This window comes from Siphateles boraxobius, unplaced genomic scaffold, assembly GCF_051911475.1.
Source record: "Siphateles boraxobius isolate OS27281-9 unplaced genomic scaffold, OSU_SipBor_1 11, whole genome shotgun sequence".
Classification (NCBI taxonomy): Eukaryota; Metazoa; Chordata; class Actinopteri; order Cypriniformes; family Leuciscidae; genus Siphateles; species Siphateles boraxobius.
In genome coordinates this window covers 303,544-330,938 of record NW_027508711.1, presented here as the reverse complement: position 1 = coordinate 330,938, position 27,395 = coordinate 303,544, and the positions used below count along the sequence as shown (strand labels likewise).

The 27,395-nt window shown below is 38.0% G+C and overlaps 3 protein-coding genes across 4 annotated transcripts; all 3 read right to left on the bottom strand.

The window, feature by feature from the left end:
- Window positions 1-1,924: 1,924 nt before the first annotated feature.
- Window positions 1,925-12,318, bottom strand: myorg (myogenesis regulating glycosidase). Its single transcript, XM_077248664.1, has 3 exons — window positions 12,186-12,318; window positions 6,368-6,849; window positions 1,925-5,729 (listed from the first exon to the last, which is right to left on the bottom strand). Exons 2-3 carry the CDS (start codon window positions 6,625-6,627, stop codon window positions 3,935-3,937), a joined length of 2,055 nt encoding a protein of 684 aa, XP_077104779.1. The 5' UTR covers window positions 6,628-6,849; window positions 12,186-12,318; the 3' UTR covers window positions 1,925-3,934.
- An 825-nt stretch (window positions 12,319-13,143) lies between these two features.
- Window positions 13,144-14,912, bottom strand: LOC143757094 (uncharacterized). Its single transcript, XM_077248081.1, has 4 exons — window positions 14,662-14,912; window positions 14,364-14,520; window positions 13,949-14,083; window positions 13,144-13,635 (listed from the first exon to the last, which is right to left on the bottom strand). The coding sequence occupies exons 1-4, from the start codon at window positions 14,765-14,767 to the stop codon at window positions 13,542-13,544; spliced, it is 492 nt and encodes a 163-aa protein (XP_077104196.1). The 5' UTR covers window positions 14,768-14,912; the 3' UTR covers window positions 13,144-13,541.
- Window positions 14,913-17,555: 2,643 nt separating this feature from the next.
- On the bottom strand, window positions 17,556-27,324 carry LOC143758716 (BOS complex subunit ncln). Of its 2 annotated transcripts, XM_077248663.1 has the most exons (16): window positions 27,075-27,321; window positions 26,203-26,374; window positions 24,756-24,946; window positions 24,450-24,594; window positions 23,515-23,612; window positions 23,325-23,402; window positions 22,326-22,429; window positions 22,056-22,144; window positions 21,104-21,243; window positions 20,815-20,993; window positions 20,144-20,231; window positions 19,979-20,017; window positions 19,540-19,712; window positions 19,118-19,171; window positions 17,954-18,032; window positions 17,556-17,807 (listed from the first exon to the last, which is right to left on the bottom strand). In XM_077248663.1, the coding sequence occupies exons 2-16, from the start codon at window positions 26,345-26,347 to the stop codon at window positions 17,751-17,753; spliced, it is 1,659 nt and encodes a 552-aa protein (XP_077104778.1). In that variant the 5' UTR covers window positions 26,348-26,374; window positions 27,075-27,321; the 3' UTR covers window positions 17,556-17,750. The 2 variants fall into 2 exon arrangements, 1 of the variants encoding a protein (XP_077104778.1); XR_013211776.1 differs by lacking the exon at window positions 17,556-17,807 and having other exon boundaries at window positions 19,471-19,712; window positions 27,075-27,324.
- Window positions 27,325-27,395: the final 71 nt, after the last annotated feature.

The following is a 27,395-nucleotide window of genomic DNA, read 5'->3' as shown; positions in this document are numbered from 1 at the left end:
AACATTCTTCAAAATATGAACAGAAGAAAGAAGCTCATACAGGTTTGAAAACACATGAGGGTGAGTAAGTGATGACAATTTTCATTTTTGGGTGAACTATCCCTTTAATTATTAAGATTTTTTTGGGGAAGCTGCATTTAAAATCATGGTTTTAAAAAAAAACAAGTAGGGGCAAGTAGGATTTTTTTTATCCATCCGCAATCGATTGAAGCCTGAAAAGTAGTCTCAAATGTATAGTTGAGATGGGAAAAAATGAGATGAGGAGGAAAATTATATTTTAAAGTGTTTACGTTTCTCACAAATGTTTTGCATTCCCCTGAGTTCTTTGCAAGTGAACACAGTTTCTCTGATGAACGCAAAACGTTTGCAAGAGAACACATAATCAGTGAATTTCTTTCCTCCCATCTAATATTCTTTTCCTTCACCATGTCCCTACAGGGGCTCTGTACAAATGATAGGTAGTCAGGCAGAAAGATTAAAAGAACTAAGAGTGCTTGGAGACGTCAACTGAAAAGGAAACTGTTTTCAGAGGAGGAGCAAGTTATTATATTTTGATGACATTATGAAGACAAAATGTTTCTTCTTTGCACCAATGTATTATGCACAACAAATCCAGAAACATTCAATAAAAAAAGACAGCTTCTTTTATAATTATATGTTGATTCAACTTTATGGAATATGTTTAAGTATTCATTTTATTATCTATGATATACATATACCTGTATATATACACATAATATACCTGTATATATACACATAATATACCTGTATATATACCTGTATATATACACATAATATACCTGTATATATACACATAATATACCTGCATAAACACATAATATACCTGTATTTATACACATACATATATTTATACATATTTATATATATATATAAAGCCATAACAAAAAAAACTCTAAATTCTTTTAATGTGGTATTGTGTTGTAAGTCTCGTCCAACAAATGGGCCAAACAGATTACTGTCAGGGCACCCTTGGTCTTTGCCCTTTCCTGCTCATCAAATCACTACTCCACCTCTGTCCCAAACTCAACTAAATGATTTATTGATCCAGGGCAACCTCCATATAACCTGTAAATTACCTCAACACTGTGTCATTATCTACCAATGATGAGCAGGGCCCAAAAAACCATGAAGATGCCTCTCAGGAGAGACTTCTTTCAATGCTGGACCAAAGTCTGATTCAAACTTTGATCAGGCTTAACCTGCTTTGCAATAATTACTATTCCTGTGAGAGACTAGTGGAGGCTTTAGGTTCAATGAATCCACGGACCCATGACCGCCCTGCCTGAAAGCCTTGTTTGAACTTAGCGAAGAGATGCGGCCCAATCCGCCAGTAAGGAAAAAGAAATGGAGACTTGGCAAACCGGCACTCATACTGCATCGTAACCTGTGGACTTCGCAACTAACTACATCTAAATTATTAGTCACCATCTTATGTTATCATGGCACACGTGCAGCCAAATATATTAAAAGACATACTGAAGCATGTAGATAAAGATGTCACAAAAAATTCAGATAAAACATCTGATATTGCACTTGATTTTGGAAACTTAACACATTATAATTTGAGTGACAAGTCACCAAAACCATGCCATAAACGTCATTAACTTTTTCATTTACTGTACACAAATTAGAAACAAGGTGGAAATCCATACTAAGATACAGAGGGCTGAGGCTGGCAGAACTAACTGCAAATAAACTAAACTAATAACCATTGGAAAGACAAGCCAAAATTGTATCGTATCAGTGCCAAAATCCATGTGCTGATAGTCCAGCAACACTATCAAACGGGAAAATAGTGAACTGAATGAGTGGGTGGCATCATTCGACCTATGAAGACTGTCTCGCTAATGTGGGGCAGTACAATTCATGCTGAGGAGAAAGTACAATTAATAACTCATAACTCTTGAGAGAGGTCAAAAGTTTAATGGTACCATTTTACTTCAATGTCAGGCTAATTATATTCAGAAAAAAATACTGAAATAAAAGTACAGGATTTTCTTGTCATGCCAACACACTTCACAAGCTTAAAGTGGAGGACTAGAAAAGCAGGTGAACACTGCCCTCCTGTGACATTCTGGAGAACAATACTTTCAGGGCAGCTGGTCAAAAAAAAAACATCTGAAAGATGATTACATTTAGCATGGCTTTACCAGGACATATGAAACTCAAAATAAAATGTAAATTCTGCCCAGTCATGCCTGTAACACACATGCCTGAACTCAAATAAACACTGGTTTAAACAAAAACTATGCATATGCACAAAATGAATAAATAATTTAATTCACTAAAATGTTTTAAAATAAAAAAAAGAAGTGTATTAGTCTTAGTCACACACACACACACACACACACAGAGAGAGAGAGTCTACGAGATGTACAAAGAAAGCATCTTTGCTTCTGGAAATGTATATGTTCATACAATCTGTTTTTACCACAAAAACAAAAGAAAAGAAGCATGAAATTCCGGTCTGATGAAAGCTGACAGTGGTTTTGCTCTGGTGAGTTTCTGTAACATCAGCAGTCTGACTGGGTCAACCAGGGGCCCACACTGTCAGGGACCTATCAACAAGATCTCCTCAGGGTAGAATCCACAAGAACATAGTCCTAGCAAAGAAAATTAGCCAAAACAGAAGACATCTCTCTACAAGTAAGTTATTAACATACCAAGAAGCAACACTCTAAACTGTTATTTGAGGTACACAAGTTCTGGAAAGGCAGCTGCCACATGTCTACGTACTCTGCAGCTGCTTTCAGATCAGACACATTGCTTGACAGATTCATCGTTTCAACGGAGTGGACGAGTGTGCTTTTGCAGTTGTTTGGGAAGAGCTAAAATTAAGCTTGAAGGTCATAGATTAGAGAAAGCTTGCAGTGAGTCGATTGCCGAACATGCTGGAAGAGCGTTAAACAAACACAAAGGTGACCCTTGCGCAGCAAAAAATATATAATCTGATAAAAATGAACTGACTAAACTATTAGCATTGTGCCATTATTGCAAAACAAAAATGTCAGCACAACATAATCAGAACAAGATGAGCAGCACACTTTCAATTTAATATTAACAGGAAAACTAACTTCTGTATTTTATGGGGCAGGAAACTGTTGTGTAAATGTGGCAGTAATGGAGTAATTCTTGACCAAGGCCTGTTGGTGATGTATTTGGCACTACATGATGAAATAGTATAGCAGTAGAGCAAAAAAAAATACTGCTGGTCATTTCCAATGCAGCCACAGACACCCATTACTCATACAAAATTCTAATGTGATTATTAGTATGGCAGGATTATGCGCACAAAATTCATGCACAGCCTAACTTTACTGTAGTGTTTAAATATATGGGTTGTAGCATTGGGATCGCTTGCAGTTAAAAAGCCATACATTAATGTTATATATGCATTTGCAAAATCGTACATTTCAGAGAAATCAATTGATTCGCTCTGCGGACAACATTAGAAAGTAATTCAAAGTACGCCTTGTAAGATGAAGGCTTTTGTGCAGAAGTTTCCCTTTTTAAAAATGCAGATGAGAGAACATGAAGCATACATTGTGCAAAATTACCTGTCACAGCCCCTCAATACATCCTTAACATCCTAAAAATTGGTTAATTTGGCCACATGCATATCAATGCTTCATTCCTTTAAGGTTTTGTGCCAGTCTTTTGAAGACATTCACTGTTTAAATGCAAGGCACGTAGTAGGACATTAGTCTCAGATATGTAATGCATGTTTAATGGTGCTAAACAATCATATCCAAGCTGATGAAGAACCATAAATGTGCAACTGGGACCTTGCTTCTTAAATTGTCCTCTTTTACATAGTAGAATTTAAACCCTGCTAATTCCCTGAAAAGAAAAATCAACTTCAAACACTTTAAATGGAAGACATGCTCGAAACTCCAGATGCTTCCCATTAGTCTCACTGAACCCATTCAAAGTAAGCAATTTCATCAAGATCAACTGGATAATCTGTTAGATGTATTGGCTCTTTGTTGTCATATCGTTCTCCTTTGTAACTTTTCCAGCGTCCGGCTGGTAAATAGATATCCCTTTCTTGCTTGCCCGGCTCCAGGACTGGTGCTACCATCAGGTCATCTCCTATCAGAAACTGTGAGTCTACTCTATAAGCCGTTTCATCACTGGTGGCAATCCACCATAATGGGCGAATTATGGGGTCCCCGGTGTCCAAAACTTCTCCAGCCAGTTCTATGACCCTGGGAGCCACAAGTGTCTCGTGTAGCTCAGTGAACCGTTGAGCGATAGCCACCACTTCATCATCGTACTCCCATGGAGGAATGGAGAACTGCATGGAGGGCATGAAGGCAGACAGCTCCAGCCACCGAATATAGAGCTCACGGTCTGGTAGTTTGCCGTTTCCATCTGTACGGTTAGGATAGGCATTGCCTCCAATCATGTCTGGCAAGATGAACTGGTAGCCCAGGATGCTAATGGTGAGTACAGTTGGGATCAGGGACTTCAGGCCAAGTTCGTAGCCCCACACGGAGTCCCGGTCGATCAGACGGAAGAAACAGGAGATGTTCTGAGAGCCATAGCCAGACCGGAGCTCAGCACGCTCGTTGAAAGGGATGGCCATTTCGGTGTAGCGGCGAGTGAAGGTGCTTGGGTCAGGGAGGTGGGCTCGGGTTCTGAACTGCCAGGGCAAGTAGTTGGTCTCGCCTGCATCCAACTTGAAGGAGGAAATGGCGTATTTGTGGCGTAAAGAGCGAAGCTGTGATGTGAACCAGTTGCGAGCTTCTGGATTGGTAAAATCTAGGATTCCACCGATGCCATTCCACCACTTAACCAAGGCAGGAAGTTGGCCTGTCGGCTCCATCACGAACAGGCCTTTCTGTACACATGGCCCAAAATTAGCGGAATCATAATTCACAAAGGGATGTGTCCACAGGGATACTAGGATGCCATCTGCCTTGAGCTTTTGAAACATGGCAGAAGCATTTGGGAACTTGTGTGTGTCAAACTCAAACTCCCCATACTGACTGGAGTATCGATCATCAAGTTCTAAGTGGCTACAGTTAAAACCATATTTGCGTATGTTCTCGGCATAAGTTAAAAACTTTTCCTGGGTGATGTTAGTCTTGTGTAAAGCCCAGGTCGACCATATTGGATGCCGGAACATTTCTTTGGCGGGAACTTTATTAGGTTTGGGGAAGTATCGGCGAACCATGACCTTGTGGATGGAGGTCACATCTGGGCCCACGCAGACTCTGTAACTAAGTTCAGCATAGGGAGGTCTTCCAGGTGCAGGTTTGTATGGACTGTCCTGATATCGTGCCTGGAAGTACATGGTTTTCTCTGTATCATTCCAGCCCAGGTGGAAGGGCACAGAGTCATTGATCTTAATGGCAGTTGCATTGGATGAGAGCCAGTAGCGTTCCAGGATGCCACCAAAGTCGTGGCGATTGGAGTACACGTCACTAGTGACAAAAGGTTTGGGTGCCTGCTGACCCGAGATGGAAATAGGCCAATGCTGAACAGCGGTCTCAGCACCACCATACCAGTATGATTCATTGTAGGACATGGCATGTTCCACTGGTCGATCCGACTCCAACTCTTCCCAACGCACACGGTAACACACCACTGTCTCCTTTGGCTTCACTGTCATAATGAAGAAGTTCACCTTGCCAGCAAACGAACGAGAACAGCGAAGGATCACATCCTCTTTCGAGCAGGAGTCGAGATCAAGTGTGCCAGACCTGAAATCAGCAAGCATAAAGCAGTTTCTTTTAGGTTTATATTTCTCACATTATTAAAAAAAAGAAAAGCTTTTATAAGTGGAAAAATTTATACTTAATTTAGTTATCAATAAACTGATTCTCAACTGGTTCTGCATTCAGACAGATTGTACAGTGGACACCAAGATATGATCCCAAAAAAAAATCAATAATTGATCATACAAAAAAACAACAAAAATGTCCCTAAAAACAGTTATGTATTATTTGTATAAATGTATTGTTTATTTCATGTATTGTTTGCATTTGACCAGACATGTAATTTTTTTTATACAAAATTGTTTGAAAAATACATTTTAAATATTTTGAAAACAATGATTACATGCATTGAAGTTGTAAACTAAATATGTTAGTACTTTTTACTTGACTTTACTTGACTTTTGAGTCATTAAATTACATTTTTAAAAATGGTATAAACATTTTTCAAACCCATATGAAACCACCTTTTATACATGTATGTCAATGACCCATTTTACTTGTGTGTGCTAGTGCTATCAGAACATTTTGGGTCACAACCCACCAGTTGAGAACCACTGTACTACAAAATTTCTTTATGTGAAGTTTTTTTCTATGGTATCAATAAAAGCACTTTGCATACTGACCTGAAGCCCATCTTCAAGACAATCCCCCCAGCCTGGTTGCGGATGAGAAAGCCATCCTTATTGAGATCAAGCAATTCTGTCTTCAGAAGGTCAGCTTTACGAAGGGAGGCAATATAGTAACACCATGCAGTCACTGCTGCAATCACCAGAACCACACCGATAACTCCAGCCCCCACCAGAGGGCGACTGTCCTTGTTCATCTTCTTGATGGGCACATCCGTGATCGTTCCTCCTGCGCCTCCTGGGACAACTTGGTACATTCTGAGTCTTTGTTTTTTGAATTCACAGTTAAAAAGTTGTTTAGATGAAGTTTATAAGCTAAAATGTTATATGCACTAATATAGATATCATTTGGTAGACTTATGTGAGAAACTGAAGCGGAGAGCACCAAAGTGGATATCTTGCTAATTATGTGCAAAATGGAGTCTTGCATCCATTTTTCCTTGAAGAATTTTCCTTTTTGTTCATTATCCTTTATGAGCCTGAGAAAGGAGTGACAAAGAGTGTCAATGTAAAAGGTTGAAACAAAGTCCAAACAGAAATCTACTTGTTATGCAGATGTAGGAATCACAGTACAAATTCCAGCATTAAGTATTCAGAAAACACTATAGTTTTAGCTTTGATATCGCCCTGAATTGGTCTACTGGGAGGTAAAGGCGTATACAAAAGCAGTATATTCATGCTGCCAAGGTTTCTCACTGTGGCACTGTGTGATTTGACTGCACCAGAGGACAACACAAGGGCCTCCGGGTCTGCAGTATGCAACGCCACACCTGCAGAATTTTGAGACTGGCTAAGTGCCACCAGAAACACTTGGTTCAAATAAAAAGCACAGTTAACTGACAATGTTTTCTACTGAAGAAAGACCTAGAAGAGCTGAACTGCTAATTCAGATGGTCTCGCATTCTGTTTTTGAGGGATATGTACAGCACACTAATAAGGCGCAACAGACAGTGGCTGCACATTTTTTCAGTGGCCTTCATTCTGGAAGCATCTCATTTTGTCAATAGTCACTAAATTGAATTAAATCAACGATATGAATCAGAACATTGCAAAATTTGAACATTACATTACATTACAAGTTGTACTTGTAATCATGGAATTGTACTATACTTATCCCATGAAGCACTATGAATGATGTAGCCAAATCGTATCACAAATAATGGTACAATATTAAGTTATTCTCTATAAATTATTGATAATAAATATAATGCATTATATATTTGAAGTTTATATAGTTGTGTGAGGGTGTAAGGAGACTGACTTAATGTTGTTTGCAATGATTTATGGAAGTGCGCTGTCACTTTTGAGCCTTTTGCTATGAACATTTCCATGGTAAGATTAACTTTGTTAAAGGGTAAGTTCACCCAAAAATTAAAATTATGTCAGTATTTACTCACCCTCATGTTGTTCCAACCCCGTAAGACCTTCGTTCATCTTCGGAACATAAATTAAGATATTTTTGATGATATCTGAGAGCTGGATCAATCCTCCATACTAGTCCATAGGCTTCTTCAGGGATTGAACTTGCCGGCCTCGAAAAGTTATTAAAGACATCGTTAAAACAGTCCAAGTGACTACAGTGGCTCAATCTTAAGTTTATCAAACGACGAGAATACATATTGTGCGCAAAAAAACCAAAAATAATTACTTTATTTCAACTATTCATTTCCTTCTCTGTGGGCCTCGAGTCAGTTCACTAATATAATAGCGTAAGCTTCTGTTGTTGTACGTCACACGCATCACCCACATAACCAGCGCCGGCCAATAGTGAGCCTACGTGTGACGTAGCTCTACGGAATCACACCAAGTTAACTGACTAGAGGCCCATAGAGAAGGAAATGAATAGTTGAAATAAAGTCGTTATTTTTGCTTTTTGTTATTATTGTTTTTGCGCACAAAAAGTATTCTCGTCGCTTGATAAACTTAAGACTGAGCCACTGTAGTCACTTGACTATTTTAACGATGTTTTTAATAACTTTTCGGGGCTGGCAAGTTTCAATCCCTGAAGAAGACTATGGACTAGTATGGAGGAGTGATCCAGCTCTCAGATTTCATCAAAAATATCTTAATTCGTGTTCGGAAGATGAACGAAGGTCTTACGGGGTTGGAACAACATGAGGGTGAGTAAATACTGACAGATTTTTCATTTTTTGGTGACCTATCCCTTTAAGCACCATCTGATTGGCAGATCGCCTTTTATGATTGTGGGTAGTAGGGGTGTGCAGGCCCAATGAAATGGAGGTAGTTTCAGATCTTTTCTTCCATATTGTGACATACATCTGATCATCAAACAAGAAAAAATGTGGGACAGGGACTTGGTGCTTTGTATCGGTTGTTGATTGGATTTTGGTATATGGGCATTGCAATAAAAAGTGGAGGCAGATGAACGTGTGCTTGCAGGGACACAGCTTTAGCGGACTAAATGATTGGAGAAGTCCTGCATACGTCACCAGAAAGAAGTTACAGAGAACTGCACCAAAATAAGTAGTTACAGCATTTTGATTAAAAATTACATGAAAGAATCATACATCTAGCTATACGATGCAAATATCATCAATTTTGCATTTAAAATCAACTAGTAGGTTGCCTAGTGGCTAGTATAACTAGAATGACTAGTGGCTATAGACTAGTATAAGCTGTAGCAACAATGTTTTAACAGAGATGAAATTGGAAGATGTGACAGTACAAAACTTCTAAGGCCATGTCCACACGGACACGGGTATTTTTATAACCGTAGTTTTTCCTACAGCGTTTTTTAAAAAAATCCCGTCCACACATGCTCGGTCTCCGTCTACATGAAAACGTAAAAACACGCAATCAAGCGCGGTCAAGAGCATGCCACGCCAGCAGGCGGTGATATAAACCTTAACCCTAAAGCCACGTTGGCCAATCAGAAGCGCAAATCTGATGTCAAACACAGCTGATAACGGCGCACACTCTGACGTCGCAAGGCAAAAACCCCGGTTTCACTGTCTACAAGACAACACTGTAACCGGCGTTTCTGAAAATCCTCACCCTGGCAGGGGTTTTCAAAAATGTTCGGTTTCAGTGCGTTTTCGTGTGGACGAACGGCCGAACCGCGTAAAAAAAGTCACGGTTATAAAAATACCCGTGTCCGTGTGGACAGGGCCTAAAACATCAAAAATAATATCAACACTAATATAATACAAATTAAAATATTCTCTAAATTAAATAAAACAATTAATATGATTAATACAGAATTACAGGTCCTTCTCAAAAAATTAGCATATTGTGATAAAGTTCATTATTTTCCATTATGTAATGATAAAAATTAAACTTTCATATATTTTAGATTCATTGCACACCAACTGAAATATTGCAGGTCTTTTATTGTTTTAATACTGATGATTTTGGCATACAGCTCATGAAAACCCAAAATTCCTATCTCAAAAAATTAGCATATCATGAAAAGGGTCTCTAAACGAGCTATTAACCTAATCATCTGAATCAACTAATTAACTCTAAACACCAGCAAAAGATTCCTGAGGCTTTTAAAAACTCCCAGCCTGTTTCATTACTCAAAACCGCAATCATGGGTAAGACTGCCGACCTGACTGCTGTCCAGAAGGCCATCATTGACACCCTCAAGCAAGAGGGTAAGACACAGAAAGAAATTTCTGAACAAATAGGCTGTTCCCAGAGTGCTGTATCAAGGCACCTCAGTGGGAAGTCTGTGGGAAGGAAAAAGTGTGGCAAAAAACGCTGCATAACGAGAAGAGGTGACCGGACCCTGAGGAAGATCGTGGAGAAGGACCGATTCCAGACCTTGGGGGACCTGCGGAAGCAGTGGACTGAGTCTGGAGTAGAAGCATCCAGAGCCACCGTGCACAGGCGTGTGCAGGAAATGGGCTACAGGTGCCGCATTCCCCAGGTCAAGCCACTTTTGAACCAGAAACAGCGGCAGAAGCGCCTGACCTGGGCTACAGAGAAGCAGCACTGGACTGTTGCTCAGTGGTCCAAAGTACTTTTTTCGGATGAAAGCAAATTTTTCATGTCATTCGGAAATCAAGGTGGCAGAGTCTGGAGGAAGACTGGGGAGAAGGAAATGCCAAAATGCCTGAAGTCCAGTGTCAAGTACCCACAGTCAGTGATCGTCTGGGGTGCCATGTCAGCTGCTGGTGTTGGTCCACTGTGTTTTATCAAGGGCACGGTCAATGCAGCTAGCTATCAGGAGATTTTGGAGCACTTCATGCTTCCATCTGCTGAAAAGCTTTATGGAGATGAAGATTTCATTTTTCAGCACGACCTGGCACCTGCTCACATTGCCAAAACCACTGGTAAATGGTTTACTGACCATTGTATTACTGTGCTCAATTGGCCTGCCAACTCTCCTGACCTGAACCCCATAGAGAATCTGTGGGATATTGTGAAGAGAAAGTTGAGAGACGCAAGACCCAACACTCTGGATGAGCTTAAGGCCGCTATCGAAGCATCCTGTGCCTCCATAACACCTCAGCAGTGCCACAGGCTGATTGCCTCCATGCCACGCCGCATTGAAGCAGTCATTTCTGCAAAAGGATTCCCTACCAAGTATTGAGTGCATAACTGAACATAATTATTTGAAGGTTGACTTTTTTTTGTTGTATTAAAAACACTTATTTTATTGGTCGGATGAAATATGCTAATTTTTTGAGCTGTATGCCAAAATCATCAGTATTAAAACAATAAAAGACCTGAAATATTTCAGTTGGTGTGCAATGAATCTAAAATATATGAAAGTTTAATTTTTATCATTACATTATGGAAAATAAAGAACTTTATCACAATATGCTAATTTTTTGAGAAGGACCTGTATAATCATGGTAGGTCTGTCTTGCAAAGTGTACACGTTGTAAATCTAATTATTTTTGGAGAAAATTGTTGATTGATTTTTGCTTCTAGAATGTTCAGAACAACTGCTGATAATGCACATTGTCTTTGGTAACAAGAGGCATGTGATTCTCTGACAACAGTCACTTTGGTTCTTCCCTAAATGAAAGAAGATCTTGCTTGACTGAAGAAGAAACGGTGAATATTTGACAACAAATAGAAATGTTTAACAAGGAGGATACTTTGCCAGGCAAATGATTAAATGTAGGCTAATGGTTTAACGCCGCTGAATTGTACACAGTGTTACAGAAGTCTATCTTGACAAGAAAACATTGGAGGGATGAAGCAATCGTGTACACTTACACTGCACTCAAATAAGCAACATTTGTCTTATTCAGAATGCTTAAAAATGCTAAAAAGGGGTTCTTCGATCTCTTTGCAACCATAATTTATTCCAAATAGAGACTCAAACAGGGCACTGACTGTACACGGACATATAAATAGGTCAGAGAGTTGTATCGGAAGTCAACTTTTACTAAAATAGCCACAGCACTAGAAACAATAAGAATAATATTGGCTGAGCAGTAAAATATGTTTGCATGCTCGTTTTGATAACTCAGGAAATATCAGAGCTAGCACACAGAGGGTCAAAGTGTAACAAGTTCTAAGACATGTAGTAGTAGCCACTAAGTTACAATAACATAGGTCTAAAACTCCTTAAATGGTCACATTATTATAGGAAAACGGCACACACACACAAAAAAACGTTTTAACAAAACAGTTCGGTATTTTATCACATAAGGGAATATATGTGAAACAACATACATGTGAGACAACAAGACAGCCAGTGGTTGGCTGTCGGGCAAAGGGGTGTCGACTGTACGTTAGGCTAAAACACACGCAGGACCTAAATTCGTCGGGTGACGGGACGACTTTGCTATTTAAATGGTTAAACATTTCTAGTTACATGAAATATCATACTTACCAGCTTGAGTAGGCTACTGTTGGTTTCGTGTGCCGTTTTCCCTCTCTTGAACGATTCAAGACGCTGAACTCCGTGTCTTGTTATGGGAGGAGTTTATTGGGTGACTCGCTGTTCACATAAACTCTGCAACTCTGGGAAATTGAGTTTTCCTCAGCGAGTGAGAAAGTGTCGTGGTGTGCTTTTGTCTGGCCGTCTGCCGCATAGACAGTAAATGTCAGCCGCTGAACATAGCCTATAGAAGATATATTTTTTGTGAAAATTTGTACAATTTTAAGTTTTTTTATTATTATTCTAGGCTATAAAACAACGCTGTTTTCCGTCAATCTCTAAACAAAAATTACAAAACAAATCCTGCCAAAATACCAGTTACTGCAACCATACTTTAAAATGAAAACACTGCTTTATCTTAATGTGGATCATCCATTGATTTGCATAGGGTGTAAAATATTTTGCCTATTTTATGAAAAGAGGTTTCTGCCACTTATTAGCTAAAATGGGCCCAAAAAAACTAAAAACAAAAAAAAAACCTTGACTGATCCAAGCAGTTAGAATGACCTGCCTAGCTCAAGATACGGCTGAAGACTATTTCATACTTTAATTCTAAAACTAAAACCAATCTAAGGCTATATCTATTTTAAAAAGACTAAAGGCCTCATTATGCTTCTGCGTCAACGGCACTCCTACGGCGTCGTGGCCGTTTTATGGTTCTGCGTCAGGTTGAGTTGCATCGCGGTGCATCTGACCAATCACAGCCCTTGTGGTCTGCGTCGCCTCGTTACAATTTTTGGGAGGTGCAGGTCGAGCTACGGGTCTGCGGGGGTAAGCCGTCGATTCGACGCAGAAGCATAAAACAGGCTTAAATGGGGCCACACTCCGCTGTCTATTGCCCTATTGTTGGCTTGATTGACTCTATTGCTCATCTCACTTGTAAGTCACTTAATAAAAGTGTCTTAGACTTAGACATAGACTTCTTTATTGACATTGTAACAGAGTCACAACGAAATTCTCTGTGACACAATACAGTCTGCAGCATATAAAAACAACAATTAACAACAAACATTAAAATGAAGAACAAGAACAATGAATTAATTATATATTTCTGCTAAATTATTAAAGTTCAAGCTTGAATTGTTGCATTTACACTGTATGCAAACTAGGTTACCCAGGTAGCCTAATGTTGGTAAGGCAAAAATAACACACTTTAATGGGCGCACGCCGCGCACCCAAGCATATTTTACCAGGCAGGATCTCCAAACACGTAACGTACATCAATAATACATTGTAAATGACATTATCAAACTGACAATAAATGGAGAGAGAGAAAAACATTATAAAAAAATGCACAAACACTGGCTTTTAGTAGTGCTTTGCTTCGGAAACAAACTCAGGGTGGATGATGTAGTGTCCAACTTTATATGGCTTCACCACATGGAAACAGCTGTGTCCTTCACTGCAAACCAAAACATCTAGATTTAAGAAGGATAATCTCAGACATTCAAATGCATTGACAACTGAGCCATGTTTATGCTGAAACACATTTACAGCTTAGCAGAATAAAAGATTAAATTACAATTTTCAAGATTAGGCTACATTGAATTATATGTCTGAAAGATCAGTATATCAGATCAGTGTGTGTGTGTGTGTGTATGTAATATATATATATATATATATATATATATATATATATATATATATATATATATATATATATATATATATATATATGTAATATATATATATATATATAATTGGGAATAAAATACCTGTAATCAGCAGTGGACTTTGAGCGTGATCTTCTGTGATGATGGGTAACCTGGTGTTTAAAGGGTTTTAAAGATGGCATGATGTCCATCTGTTGGTTCCTAGCTGATCTGATACGATCGGTGTCTGAATATTTCCTGAATACAAAAAATAAATGATCCTAAGTCGTATGCAAGACATGAAGATAACTTATTTGAGGACAAAATCAGCATGATCTCAGAAATTTATAATATAGTATTCAGAGAAAAACACACATCAGATATGCATTGGATTGCATTTTACTTTTAAAGACACTGCTGCGATACAGGGTAATATCTTCTTTATTCAGATGCATAAAGTCATGAAATAGCATTTAAGTTAAACTAAAACTACTTTTGCAATGCCCATGTATATCAGATATAATTGCAAAAGTTTTACCCTTGTGTGTTTGTGATTGTTGCATGAGCAAAGTTGGTTTGTTGTGGTTTGAGCCAGGCAGCAGGTGGCAGTGTACCAACTGCAGAGGAGACCTCAGGTGGTTTGGAGTCTTCTTGCGATGAGCTCTGCATCGTCTGTTGGTGTCCTGTCTGCTCGTCTTGAGGGCAATGATAATAGTTTTTCAGTTATAATATATACAAATACATTTTATATATTAGTCTGAAGCAGGTGCTGTGCAACTGATACACTGATTTGCTCAACCCTTTGCTCAACGCTGACACAGATTGCATTGGTATACCTGGATACTGGATAATGTGTCTGACTGGAGGTAGAAAAGAGGTTGGAGGAGCCGTCATCTGAAAGTGTTTCCTTGAGCCATATCCTGTCTGCAGCATTCTTGGCATCAGGAAGTCCTGGATGGCAAAGGGATTCAGAAACCAACCCTAAGTGGCACTTAATAGCCTGTAACACTGATCCCGAAGAGGTTAGATTGTTTTGCTAACATAGTGAGAGTTGATCCCAACCTCTGATCCCTGTTCAGTGGTTTGGAAACAGTGTAATCGGAGCCTCCTGTACAAAGCCCCCTACATGTAGGTTGTTTTGCAGAATCAAGCGGCTACAATGTTCCCAGGCCTGGTGAATTATTTATGATTTGTCAGTTCAATTCATTGAAAAATGTTGGCTGTTGTTTACAGCACATTTCTTACCTCAACACTGCATTTTAACCCAGTTGTTTTGCTCATTCAGCTAAAACATGTCATTCACACGTCAGCAATAAAATAATGCAAGTCAAGATTATGCAAACAAACACCACACAAAATCCACATAAAATTCAAGTAAATAATTAATGTAGCACACCAGTGCTTGATTCTCAATTTTCTTGTGGTTAGAGACTTAGGTGTAAATGCTTATCACACATATCTGATATATCTAACCCCTAAAATCTGAATTTAAATATTTATAACTTCTCTAATCTGAAAAAAAAAAATAATAAATTTAATGCAGACATTAAACTGATCAAAAGTGGCAGTAAAGACATTTATGATGCTGTAAAAGATTTTTATTTTAAATGAATGCTGTTCTTTTGAACTTTTATTTATCGTGAAAATAAAAAGGTTTTACAGTTTCTACAAAAATATTAAGCAGCAAAATTGTTTTCAACTGTGATGATTATAATAATCAGCATATTATAACTATATTAGGATCATGTGACACTGAAGACTGGAAACATGGCTGCTGAAAATTCAACTTTATCATTACAGAAATTAATAAAAATTTTAAATATTTTAAAATAGAAAACTTTTAAATTGTGATAATATTTCTCAAAATTACTGTTTTTACTGCATTTTTGATCAGATAAATGCAGCAATGATGAGCAAAGGTCACTTTTTTCAAAAACATAAAGTATGATATATTTTTTTTATCCCCTGAATTTGGCAAATAAAAATACCACTGAAAAGTTTTAAAATGAGACCATAAAAGAAATGTTCATTTATGCTGGTGATCGTGCTATAATTGTCCAGGAAGCTCTTACCGGCCGTGGATGAGGATTGTTCCTGCGATATGCAGAGGACGGCCTGGGCCGGGTGGGTTTGACCCGGGCTGGGTAACTGAACTCCTCTGAGTAGGTGCTGCTGAAGTGTAGCTGAGGACCCATTTCCTCTGTGTACAGTAAGAGTGTGTCTGAGCTCCTTGACTGCTGTCAACCAGACCTCACCCCCTCCCTCTCTTCAGCCTCTCTGCTCTTGTGCGGTCATGCATCTCTTCCTGTACCCTAAATCCTTTCATCTTTCCATGAAAAGTATTCAAATAAGTTGCCTCAAAAGAGAAAATGTTGTCATTGTTCACTCATTCTCTATAGATTTGAAAACTACATAAAATTGAGTAAACAAAATTTAAAATGCCCCTTTTCTACCTACACATTTTAGATGTCACTGGATCAAACTAAAGGTTACAATCACATTTGAAATTGTAGTACAAACAAAGCACATCTTAAGCAATCATATGTGATGTTATTCTGGCCCGGTACTGTGTTAGACTCTCCACTGAAGAGAGAAAAAGAGAATTGGATAATCTGCATAGGCATCCGTCTGTCACCAGGATTGAGCTGCCCTTGTTTTAATTTCCCCCTCGGCCAGTGATCAATAATTCAACCATTAGATCCTGTGTGTCTTTTGTGGCCCCTGTTCAGCGGGGCCAGACTGAGAGTTAAACAGGTGAGGAAAGACCTGTTTATCGGACTGGACAAATGCCTGAAAATTAGTTTTGAAAAATTAGTTTGAATTAGAAGTCTTTTGTAACATTATACATGTCTTTACTGTCACTTTTGATCAATTTAATGCATCCTTGCTGAATAAAAGTATTAATTTGTTGATCTTTAAAATGACTTCATTTAAGATTTTGAACATTAGTACATTTTCTCTGTGAAGGAATCATACCACTATGCCATAACAGAATGCTAATGTTCTGACATGTTCTGACACTAAAAAATAACTATGATACATCTGCTCATGTCATTGTATCTACAATACTGTGGAAGACAGTAATTAATGTGTAATCCTATATGAATGAAAGGAGTTCTTAATTCATAAGAGATAATCAAGACAGTCATCATTTAACTGAGCAAAACTGGCACTTATCCACAAAAAAAATCCTCCTTGTCTGTGCCAACACAAGTAAATCAAATATGTCTTACAGCGACCTATTATGCAAAGGACAGCTTTGAGGTTACTCAGATAGTTCCACAGGGAAAAAAACGTTCCATTCATAATTATTGAAACAAAATGGGTTTGAATGGAGGTTTCTGTCCAGAACTACTTTTTAAATAATAACTCAAATGGAGATATAACCTAATTATATTTGTCTATCATTAAGCTCCAACGTACTTTTTGTTGTTTGTTTGACAAAACACAGTAATATTTATCTTTGAAACATTATCGACTGGTGTTCGTAATCTATCTCTCATATAGGAGTTCAGTGACCATAATTCCACTACATGTAGGTGACCACACTCAACAGATCCGCTCACTCTTACTTGGCGTCAGGTTCCTTTTTAAAGTGACTCATGATTTATCCATGAGTTCCGTTCTACTCCCGACATATCACATTTGCATGGGGTTATCGTCTAATTTAGTCTAAAGTGTAAACATACAGTACAGTTCCAGAGGGATTCTAGATAGAGCAAAGTATAGCTGATTCTAAAAGAGAGGGGTGATCTTTAATTTAAAAAAAGAAGAAGAAATCAAACAGAATCCTGGCAAGGGAATTATTAAACACAAGGTAGCCACTTTAAATTCAAGTTTTCAAGTTTTCAGTCCTCACAGGAACACATTGTGAGGATTTCTCTTAGACTTCTCTGCACTGGTTCTTTGATGTGTGTAGTCCAGTTTATTGGAGTTTGGCTTTCATGGTTGCTTTCAGTTTTGTGTAGATGTTCCCAAAGTTCTGCAAACAAAAAGCAATGATCAAAACAAATGAAGGAAACCTCTGGGATTACAGATTGAGATTACTGATAGATATTCAGTTCTAGCCTATAAAGATATAGTATTGACCTCAGGTCTCTAGTTTGGTAAACATTATCCACGGCTCACCTGGATTGCGTAATAGACTATTCCAAGGTATCCAGCTATACAGCCACCCAAAAACAGGTCAAAGGCGGCCGGCTTCACCCTAAAAAAAAAACAATTATAAAAAAAATCAAGGATCGGTGTTAAAAAGAAAACTGACTGAAAACATTTTCGCTTACTAAAATTAAAACTACTGTTACTGGAAATTTTGTCATAATGACTCCAAACCTTACTAAAATAAAGGAAAAATGACCATGAATTAAAGCGGCACTATGCAGTTTTTTTTTTTAGCTTAACTGAACAGCTTTGGAGTAATTGGAATGGTTATATGACTCTTTTCGGGTTGAATGGTGGCCGTCTCCCTAAAAAGCTAAAAAAAAAAAAAAGTTTTTAATAGATAGTGTATTATTAAACTCAAATTAATAAATAAATAAAAATAATACACTGAAAGTAGAAAACTGAAAATACTAAAACTAAAGTAACCAATTGAAATTAAACTATTATACCCCAGGGTCTGAATCCAACTAGTACAGTAAGGGATTTAAAGTCAACACTATTTACTTTATTAATGTACATTTATGCATGGCGTCCGAAATCGAAAACTTCCCTACTGTATAGAATGTGAAAAACAGTAAGCCTAAAGTGTAGTTTGTCTGAATACATAGTATTCGAAAAATAGGAGGCGAAAAGTCCCTGAATAAGCTACTTCCGCCGAGATTCTGAAGTGTGCATTTGATGGACACTTTACTATCCCATAAGGCCACGGGAGAGGATTTATGCAACTGAAACTGGTTGGTCACGTGGCAGTAACAGCATAGAACAAACTTTTTTAACAGTCGTGAAATAAGTTTAAATTCAATTGTAGTACCTACTAAGACAGTATACAATTTCAGACGCACCGACAGTTGTAATCATTGATGCAAATTGTGTCTGTAATTTTGGTATTCATAATCTTTCATTAAAAGGTAGTAACTTCTGCTCTACCTTTGATGTTTCAACCTCTCCCCTGCAACCATCTTTCATTTACAGACCATCAATTCTCAATGGATAAAATTCATCCATACCTCTTTTTCTAGCTGAATATAACATTTCATTTGGAAATGCATCACATCTCTAAATTGAAAAGGGTTGTTAATGCTGTTTCATCACAAGACCAATCACAACCAACCAATCACAAGACTTACTCACCTGTACATCATCATTGGTTGGCTCATTTGATCAAAGAACGTGATTTCAGGATCCCTATAAAAGTCAGACAAAACAAGCTTACTATGTCTGTATCTACTAGAGAGAGTGTGTGTGTGTGTGTGTGTGTGTGTGTGTGTGTGTGTGTGTGTGTGTGTGTGTGTGTGTGTGTGTGTGTGTGTGTGTGTGTGTGTGTGTGTGTGTGTGTGTACATTGTGCTGTAGTTTTGCTTTTTACAGAAAGTATGTCTGTAAACACTGTTTGAACTTTTTTGCAACTGGCAAGATAAAAAGATGAAAAAGGCTCTGTGAGTGTATGCGTATGTGCAAACTCTAGTAAAATATGCATCTGTAAACCTGCTACAGAAGTCTTTTGAAGTCTTGTTTCAGCCAATTGATGAGGTGAAATATTGTGTCTGTGTGTACCTTCTGTCCAGGTGGAACGTGTGTCTATGGACCTGCTTTAGATAGTGTTTGAACTCCTGCTCCAGGCTGCTGATCAGGCGCAGTTGTCCTGGTTCTCTGTCCAGCAACTGAACGGCTCGGGGAACAGACGTCATCATGCTCATCAATGCAGACAAATGGCTGTCTTGAATATCCTACATAGCACATAAAGGTTACTTGACGAGTTTCAATTTTGGGACAACTGCTGAAAATTCAGCTTTGCCTTTACAGGAACAAATTTCACTTTAAAATATATCAAACCGTTATTTTAAATTGGAATAATATTGACAGTTTTCACTGTATTGTGACCATATAAATGCAGCTTTGGTGAGCATAAGAGACTCATTTCAAACTTCACAATACAAAGTTTTAGCTGATTAAGCCTGATAAAATAAAAAACAGAGCAGAAAAAAATGATTACCAAACTGCCCTTGAAAACCTGCATGTCCTTAGCAGAGCCCTACAGCACAAAAAAGATGATATATATTAATGAAAAGTGGAAACAAAGACAAAAGTGGTCTGTACGTGCTTTCAAGGTTGCCGTGGACATTTAAATTTGGCGAGACTCTCCAAACGTTTGTCTCACCTTGTCTGAAAGATTGTACATGAATCTTGCCAAGGACTCCGCAACTATAACTGCGTTCCGCTTGAGCTTCCTGATTTCCACCTGTGCCCTAAATATACAAGAAAAACTGTGAGATGAGAAATGGTGCATCTGTCATTTTAAAATGTAGTCTGAAATGTCTGCTATAACAGAGTTGCATTTCATGTAGTCCAAAACAATTGGATAGAAAGCTTGATTTACACTTGTTTCAAGGATTAAAAAAAAAATATTTAAAGGTCCTGAAAGAGATTGTTTTTGTGGAATGGTACTGGAAAATATTTATCTAACCTGACAGATGTCACTGAAAAAAAGGGACTGGAGGCCACACTCAGAAACTTTGTTCAGCCAATCAGAAGCCTTTTAGGCTCTTTCCACCTGTCAATTATTTTGCACATTCAAAAGGCAGACAATATATGGGAACCAGGAAAAGCTGAGTGGTAGTTGAAGTGAATCCTTCAGGTTTACAACATATTCAGGTTCATAAGTAGGTGTCAGTCTTTAGTTAGTTGTGCAAGAAGCTGTGGATTTCTTTGTGGGGTGGATTTTGAAAAGAGTGGACGTGGCTAATTCACTGGCTCCATCTGCCAATCGTTCCAGAATGGGATTTGCTTACAGAACTTTAACTTTGGAAAGATTTGGTAGATTTTTCTCACATGGTGTCCAGGATAGATCCTCTCAGCTCTGATTTAGGGTTCTCAATATGCGACAGAGTGAATCCTGGGATATGTTTCATCCCATAGCGCTCATGCTCCCAAACCACGTTGGTCTCCTGCAGGTTGATCTTCTTATGGACTGTTCCAAATCTTACCCAGGGGAACCTGGTAGAGATTATCTGTAAACACAGAAAGGGAAAAGATGTACAAGAGGGTCAATTGCCAATCACCAACGTTTTTTTTCATTGAACATAGACTGACTTCCACTTCATGCATAATTTAACTTAACCTGCTCTAGCTGCTGAATGAAGCTGTGCTGACGCGTTCCAGGCTTAGGTGGCCGTGAAACGTGTAGGAAAAGCTCATCTCCGGTGCCAAGAGAGTCCAGACATATAACGAATGCCACATTGTCATGCAAAAGGCTGGATTCTGCATAGAGTCATAAAAAAATGAATTCCATCAAGATTCTGTATTTCTTCTGTTTAAATGCCTCTTGCTTGGATTGACAATACTGACAATAGTGTGATATTATCAGGCAATAGTTATGATGAATAAGATATATTTTATTCCTTGGTATAAAGGAAACATGAAAACTTTTTGAAATCAGATTCAAGAAACAAAAATGAAAATAAATGTTAGGTCAAATTGTCACTATTGACTAGTTTCTTATTGGCATGCATATTACTAGAATATTGGCTGTTTTTAGTACTTATAAAGCACATATTAATGCCTTATTCTGCATGACCATATTCTACATCCCTTAATCGTACCCAATACCTAAACTTAACAACTACATTACAAACTATTCATAAGCAGTAATTAGTAGTTTCTTGAGGCAAAAGTTGTAGTTAATAGTGAGAATTGGACCCTAATCTAAAGGGTGACTATACTGTATTTAATGTTTTATAGTACAAGGGCTCATACTTTTTACACTCTTAAAAATAAAGATTCCAAAAGGGTTTTTTTCACAGCGATCCCATAGAAGAACCGTTTTGGGTTCTCCAATAAATCAGTGAACAGTTCTTAAAAGAAGCATTTTTTTTCTTAATGTGAAGAACATTTTATATAATCTAAACAACCATTTTCTACTATAAAGAATTTTTTATGCTAAGGAAAGTTTCCATGGATGTTAAAGGTTCTTCATAAAACCATAGATGCCAATAAAGAATCTTTATTTTTAAGAGTTTTGATTGGAGAGTAAAATGTGTGTAAAGAATACATATTGGCAATAATTTACTCACCTGCATGGTCCATATTTTCCTCCAGCCAATGCTTGGTGCCAAGGAAATTATATTTACCACCACCAGTCAGAGAGAATAAGAGGTGGTACCTAAAAGATTTTGGAAATGTGATGCAAAACTTAAATGCAAAAAAATAATGAAAATTAATCAGTTGATCTACACATATATAAGCTACTGTGTTCATGTCGCCAGTTTTTAAATTATTTTCCTAACTATTTTCCTAATTATTTTCCAAATATTTGTAGGTGGTAAAATACAGAATGAACTAACGAAGCCTGGTTTCGTGGATCACTGTAGAGGTGATGAAAGAGTCGAACCAGCTCGAGAAGAATGGTGACACCACTGCCATTAGAATCCGCACCATACGCAAGCCCCTACAGCACACATAGGTACACAAATCACTCACACGTACAATTTCATAATACAATCTAAAATGGGTAGGAAAAAAAACTCATAATTTCACTGCGCTTCAGTAAATACAATTTCAAAATGATCCCTATTCTTTTGGGCAAAGGAGAGATAAAGTATCAATGATATGCTAAGCATACAGCCAAGTACATTGTTTTCTGTGAGCCTGTACTTTTTTAGCAAATCAAAACATCCCGTAGCTCAAACAGTAGAGTGTGGGGCTAGCAATGCCAAGGTGATGGGTTTGATTCCCATGGATGGAAATGCATGAACTGATACTTATGAATCTTATGAACGGGTTCTTTGTAGTGAATCAAACACACGACTTACAATTTACTGCATGATTAATATCTCTAAAAATCTTGAAGTTTCCGGCTCATAAGATTCATTATTTTGGGAATTGGGCTTGTTGCAGTGCATGTTTTTGATTCACTTAAAAGGTAAACTCATAAGACTCATTCTTTCGGGAATTGGACTGGTTGTGGTGCATGTTTTTGATTCACTGGCACCACTTTTACATAATGAAAAGAGATTTGGAGGTTCTGAATTACAAGTTACAACCACTTGTCAGTTCCCAACACTATAATTCAATACAATTTTCATTGGTGGGGCTTTGAGATGCCGGTTACATGAATATGTTAATTTCTGACCAAGGTGTTTGAGTAAAGGTCAGTTCCCACAGCAAGTGAACCATGCCAATTGACAACATGCATAAATCATTCGGAATCATGTTTGAGGGGAGTGTGATATATTATGTGACCAAAAAATGATTAAGCATATATTAATATACACTGAAAAAATGTTCCTTCGATCTTGATCTCGCAGTGTGTATGTGTGTGGACATTAACGAGGGTGACTTACGGGAGCAAGACCAAATGTGTCATAATGGGCAGTAATTACAATAGTGGGTGGGTCTTCTCCAGCTCCAGGAAGTACTCCCTTGAAATGAAGCAAAACATCCACTTGACTGACAGGTTTAATTATAGCTGAACACTATTGCATTGTACAGAAAAGGATAGAGTTGTTGTGTGTGGCCAGCTGCCATTCTCACCTCTAAAGTAATGATGGTGGTATCAGTAATAGGCTTGATGGGGGAGTTGTTGCTTACTAATATTTGGAAGGCGGTTGCGGTGATGATACTACGGAGAACTGAGAAAGAGAGAAAGTTGATTCACATGGCTTAAAATTTACAGTAAATCCGCTTTCATGAATATTTACGAATAGCAATTAGTACATGCAAAAATATTCAGACCTAAATTTTTTAAGATTCATGTATTTGAATTGCGTATAAATTCTATTTATTTGGATTAGACTGTTTTAATCTAACTAATAAAGTAGCTTAAATTAATTGAAAGTCTTTGGGATGTGCTAGAGTAAAATTTTACAGAGTACTCACCACTTGCATAGTCAATAAAAGATCTTGAACAGAAATTGGAAATAAATGTTGTGATGATTTTTCCATCAAGAGGTGCAACAATTTTTGGTCAAGGTCTTGTTTTGACAATGCAATAGTCGAGCACTCTGTAAAGTCTATTCCAGCACATGCCAAAGACTTTCAATGAATTTAAGGTCTGGACTCAGAAGTGCCAATTCATGTGTGAAAATGATTCTTCATGCTCCCTCCCAACCGTTCTTTCACAATTTAAGCCTGATGAATCTTGGCTTTGACATCATGGAATATGCCCATGATTTTTCTACCTACATGGTTGTTTAAGAAATAAAAAGCTACACACTCCATCAGTTAGGGTTAGAAGAACTGTTAGATAACATGTAACATGTAGAACATATAAAACATGCTAGAAACATAATCCTCACAGCAATAATGATCTAGTCATAGACTCTTAAGTATTTGCCTATTTAAATCCAAACAGCGACTTTTTTTTTTTGGCCGGGCATTTTAATACATTTGAATGTCTTCAGCTTTTTACAACCGGAAGGTTATTTTGTCATTTTTATGTCTGCTGGCTCTCTGCAGTTCCCTCTCACCTCTCACTAGTACAGAAGCAGACTTTGTTGCTGCAGCCTGACTGACTTCTTCATACATACAGAGCAGCTGGTCATCCTCTGGGACCACATACACAGGCATGAGGGTCTCCTTCTGCAGGACCTGAGATTCCGCCACCATGAAGCCCTAGAGATGGTTGGGGAAATGTTCTGACCTTTAGCTAATCAGGTTGGGGAATTGATGTAATCTGCTTCCTTCGCTGATCACAAATAACCTAGTTACTGGAAGAAACAATGAATCAGCAGCAACATATCAACCGTAACTGTGCAAAAATGTTCCTGAATGACCTGCACTATATCCACTGGTACAGACGAGAGATTTTGGGGTAGCAGTATCAAAACCGCTGCTGCATTCTGAGTTTTGGCCTCTAAGTAGGTCTCTGTGGTGAAATCAGGCAGCTTCATGATCACACAGCGGCGAGTCAGCATCGAGTCCGCAGCTGATCGTGCCTCTGCCACCACAATAGCTCCACGGCAACCTGAGGGTCAAAGGTCAGAGTCTAAATGTCACGATCACCTTTGCACCATTGATATAGTGACATGAGTGTGTGCAGTCTTAATTAAATCAGGAAAAGAGTTTACTACATCAGTAAGGAATTCAGAATAAGTCAAATTCTGTGGTTTGCCATCTTTTTTAAGTGCCTCGGTTATGCTTTTACAGATTTTACCGTGTTATATCGCTGTTTGTGAATGTTTAAGGTTTGCAAAGTTTGCCTGCCTGAAATGAGTCATCCGTAATTCCAGTCTTACTTCCTGCACAAACCTATGTAGTTTTGTAACAAATTTGCATAATGCCAGCCTATGGTCTTCATTGGATGCCCGTAAAAAAACATCTACCTTGACCCGCCCTCAAAAAATGGTTGTAGCTGAGGCCTTGAAGAGTTTGGTTTGTGTTGTCGAAAAGATACTGTTTTCTGCGCGGCAAAAATCAAATCAACTTTGCATGCACTTCCAAAGGATGAGAATTTAGGCTCAAATTGATACAGTAAAACAAACACCATCGTTACTGTTCGTATCACTGTATATCAAGTGCTGAGGAACCCTCAACTAGGCTGGGCCGTCTAGGCAATCAGAGCAGTGTAGGCTCTCGGAAAGGAGAGGATGCTGCAATGTATATTATGAGAAAATTAAAGTTGTTTGACCTTGGATGCATGTAAACTCACTGAAGGAGACCAAAACATAATTAGAAACCTTTAAAAAGCATAATAGGGGAACTTTAAAAGGATATCAAGGCTATGTTTGAAGTAGCATACTGCCTGTTTCCCATAATGCTTTGTGCTTGACTTGTAGACCTAAAGGTAACACTTTACAATAAGGTTCATTAGTTAACATTAGTTCATGTATTAACTATCATGAACTAAAAATTATCAATACATGTGTTACTGTATTAGCTAATCTTTGTTAAGGTTAGTTAATAAAAATACAGCTGTTCATTGTTTGTTCATGTTAGTTCACAGTGCGTCAACTAATGTTAACAAATACAACCTTTGAGTTTAATAATGTATTAGTAAATGTTGAAATTAACATTAACTAAGATTCATAAATGCTGTAGAAGTATTGTTAATTCTGAGTTCATGTTAACTAAGGTAGTTAACTAACGTTAATTAACGAACCTTATTGTAAAGTGTTACCGACTTAGAATAATTCACGGCATGTTTGGAACGGCATGAGTGTGAGGAAATGATAATAGAATTTTAATTTTTTGGTGAACTATCCTTTTAAACTATTGTGTTACCATGTTTGTCCTGATGTAAGTTGTACTGCTGCATCCTGTATGCATTGAACCCATAGGAGGACGCAGCGGGCAGGGCAGATGCATGTAGGAGATGCACTGAAAGCAGCAGCAGTGCCGCCACAAGAGTCATGTTGATACCCCACATCTGAGTTCGCCCAAAGAACCAACACGTCTATGAAAAATGCAAGATGGAATATTAAAAACAATAATAAACCTTTTTTTTGTGAACACAAAGACATTACAGGAGGTCCATAGAAACATTTATAATAAAAAATTATAAAAAATTAAGGTATACAATATACTCTTCTACATAATACAGTTAGCTTCAATAAACAATACCAATTGAGAACAAACAGTTTACTTGCTTAGAGTGGTTGCTAAGGGTGAAACAGTCATAGCAGTGTTTTATTGTGAATAAAAAACATTGACCAGTCAGAATCAAGAACTAGAAATAGCAGTTTTCTAAATGCCAATAAAGAACCTTTATTTTTAAGATTGTAGACATTTCCAACTTCTTGAAAAAACTTTAACGTGTATAAAACAGATGTAACTGTAACAATGGGTTGGCTGTGAGTCTGAAAAGGTAACGTTACCTGGGCCTTTGCAATATAATTAGCCATTTAAAAATTGCAATACTGTACATCTAACAGCAAAAAGACGATTAAGCATGGCATCACTTCTGTAATCATGCAGAATATGGACACACCGTAATGCGCAATAACAATATTTGCTGAATATCAATGCCACCTTTGCACTTGAGATTTGCTGCCATGTGTAAACTTTAATTGAAAGTACAACAGATGGAATTAGATATTAGCAGAAAATAAAGGCCCAAGCCGCCAAACATGGCCCTAGTTGAGATTGTAACTCACCTAAAGTCCACGTTAGATCTTCCAAAGTGTGAAAAAACGATTTGTCTTGTTGTTTGAGCAGGATGTGGTGTCCAAAGCATGGCCGGGGACAAGGCTTAGAGAGGCCCTCAGGTAAGCCTAGTGTACCATCTGGCCCAGACGGGATAAAGCTAAGATAATCAGTCCTCCCCTCCAATCCCAGACAACATACAACATTTCCAAACTCCTCTTCCCATTTGTTACAATATATTCTGTATGTCACTTAAGTCTAAACCCCAAAATTGGAAGAAATATGTCTCTGAGGGGGGGTTGGGACACAGTCAAAAGTTTGTCCAGATCTAC